We start from the raw sequence: 604 nt of genomic DNA, 5'->3' as shown, positions 1-604 counted from the left end.
ACGCTCCCGAAAGTTCTCTAGGTTTTTTTGCAAACATTTGCCACAAAATATTTACAGGAAATAAAAACAAAAGGAAAATAGCTGAAAAGTTGCCAGTGTTTATTCATGGCCATAAATATTTTTTCGGTCCATAAAAGAAGCAAGAAATTAAAATTTCTATAATTATAAAGTGGTTCGTACGTGCTGATAATAACACGAAGGGACAAAAGAAAAGAGAGGAAAACATCTCTACAACCAACACACAACATACTTTACAAAAAAATTCACAAGAAGAGCATTGACATTCTTAATAAAATCTATAAGGGAGAGGTTTGGACCCAGTTCTCTTAACGAAAACATGTAAACACGGCGCACACATGAGCCCCGAATAAAAATGGTAGTATATATATGAGTCAAGCTGCAAAAATGAAAAGTCTTTTGTTTTTTGTGTTTTATTTTTTTCTTTGCTTTGTGGTGAAACTCCCTATCGTGCCTCCAAGACAAGTCTCTATAATTTCTCTCACCAAGTCCACTGTTGCGTTTGCACCAAATGATGTGCTGTGGGGAACTGTGGCGTGGCCGCGGCGCTGTACTGCGCGTTATACTGCATGTGTTGGAGTGACTG

At 37.6% G+C, this 604-nt stretch overlaps 1 protein-coding gene across 1 annotated transcript in view; it reads right to left on the bottom strand.

Annotated features, from left to right (window-relative positions):
• Window positions 1-499: 499 nt before the first annotated feature.
• The window catches only part of LOC111226089 (homeobox protein Nkx-2.2a), a 1,864-nt gene continuing 1,759 nt past the window's right edge, over window positions 500-604 (bottom strand). Inside the window, exon 3 of the mRNA XM_022751181.1 lies at window positions 500-604. This exon is cut by the window's right edge and continues 452 nt beyond it. Within this exon, the coding sequence (XP_022606902.1) occupies window positions 500-604 (105 nt within the window).

The sequence above is a fragment of the Seriola dumerili genome, unplaced genomic scaffold (genome assembly GCF_002260705.1).
Source record: "Seriola dumerili isolate Sdu_G_001 unplaced genomic scaffold, Sdu_1.0 BDQW01000149.1, whole genome shotgun sequence".
NCBI classification, from domain to species: Eukaryota; Metazoa; Chordata; class Actinopteri; order Carangiformes; family Carangidae; genus Seriola; species Seriola dumerili.
Note: the sequence above shows the minus strand (reverse complement) of the source record. Positions and strands in the feature narration are given on the sequence as shown.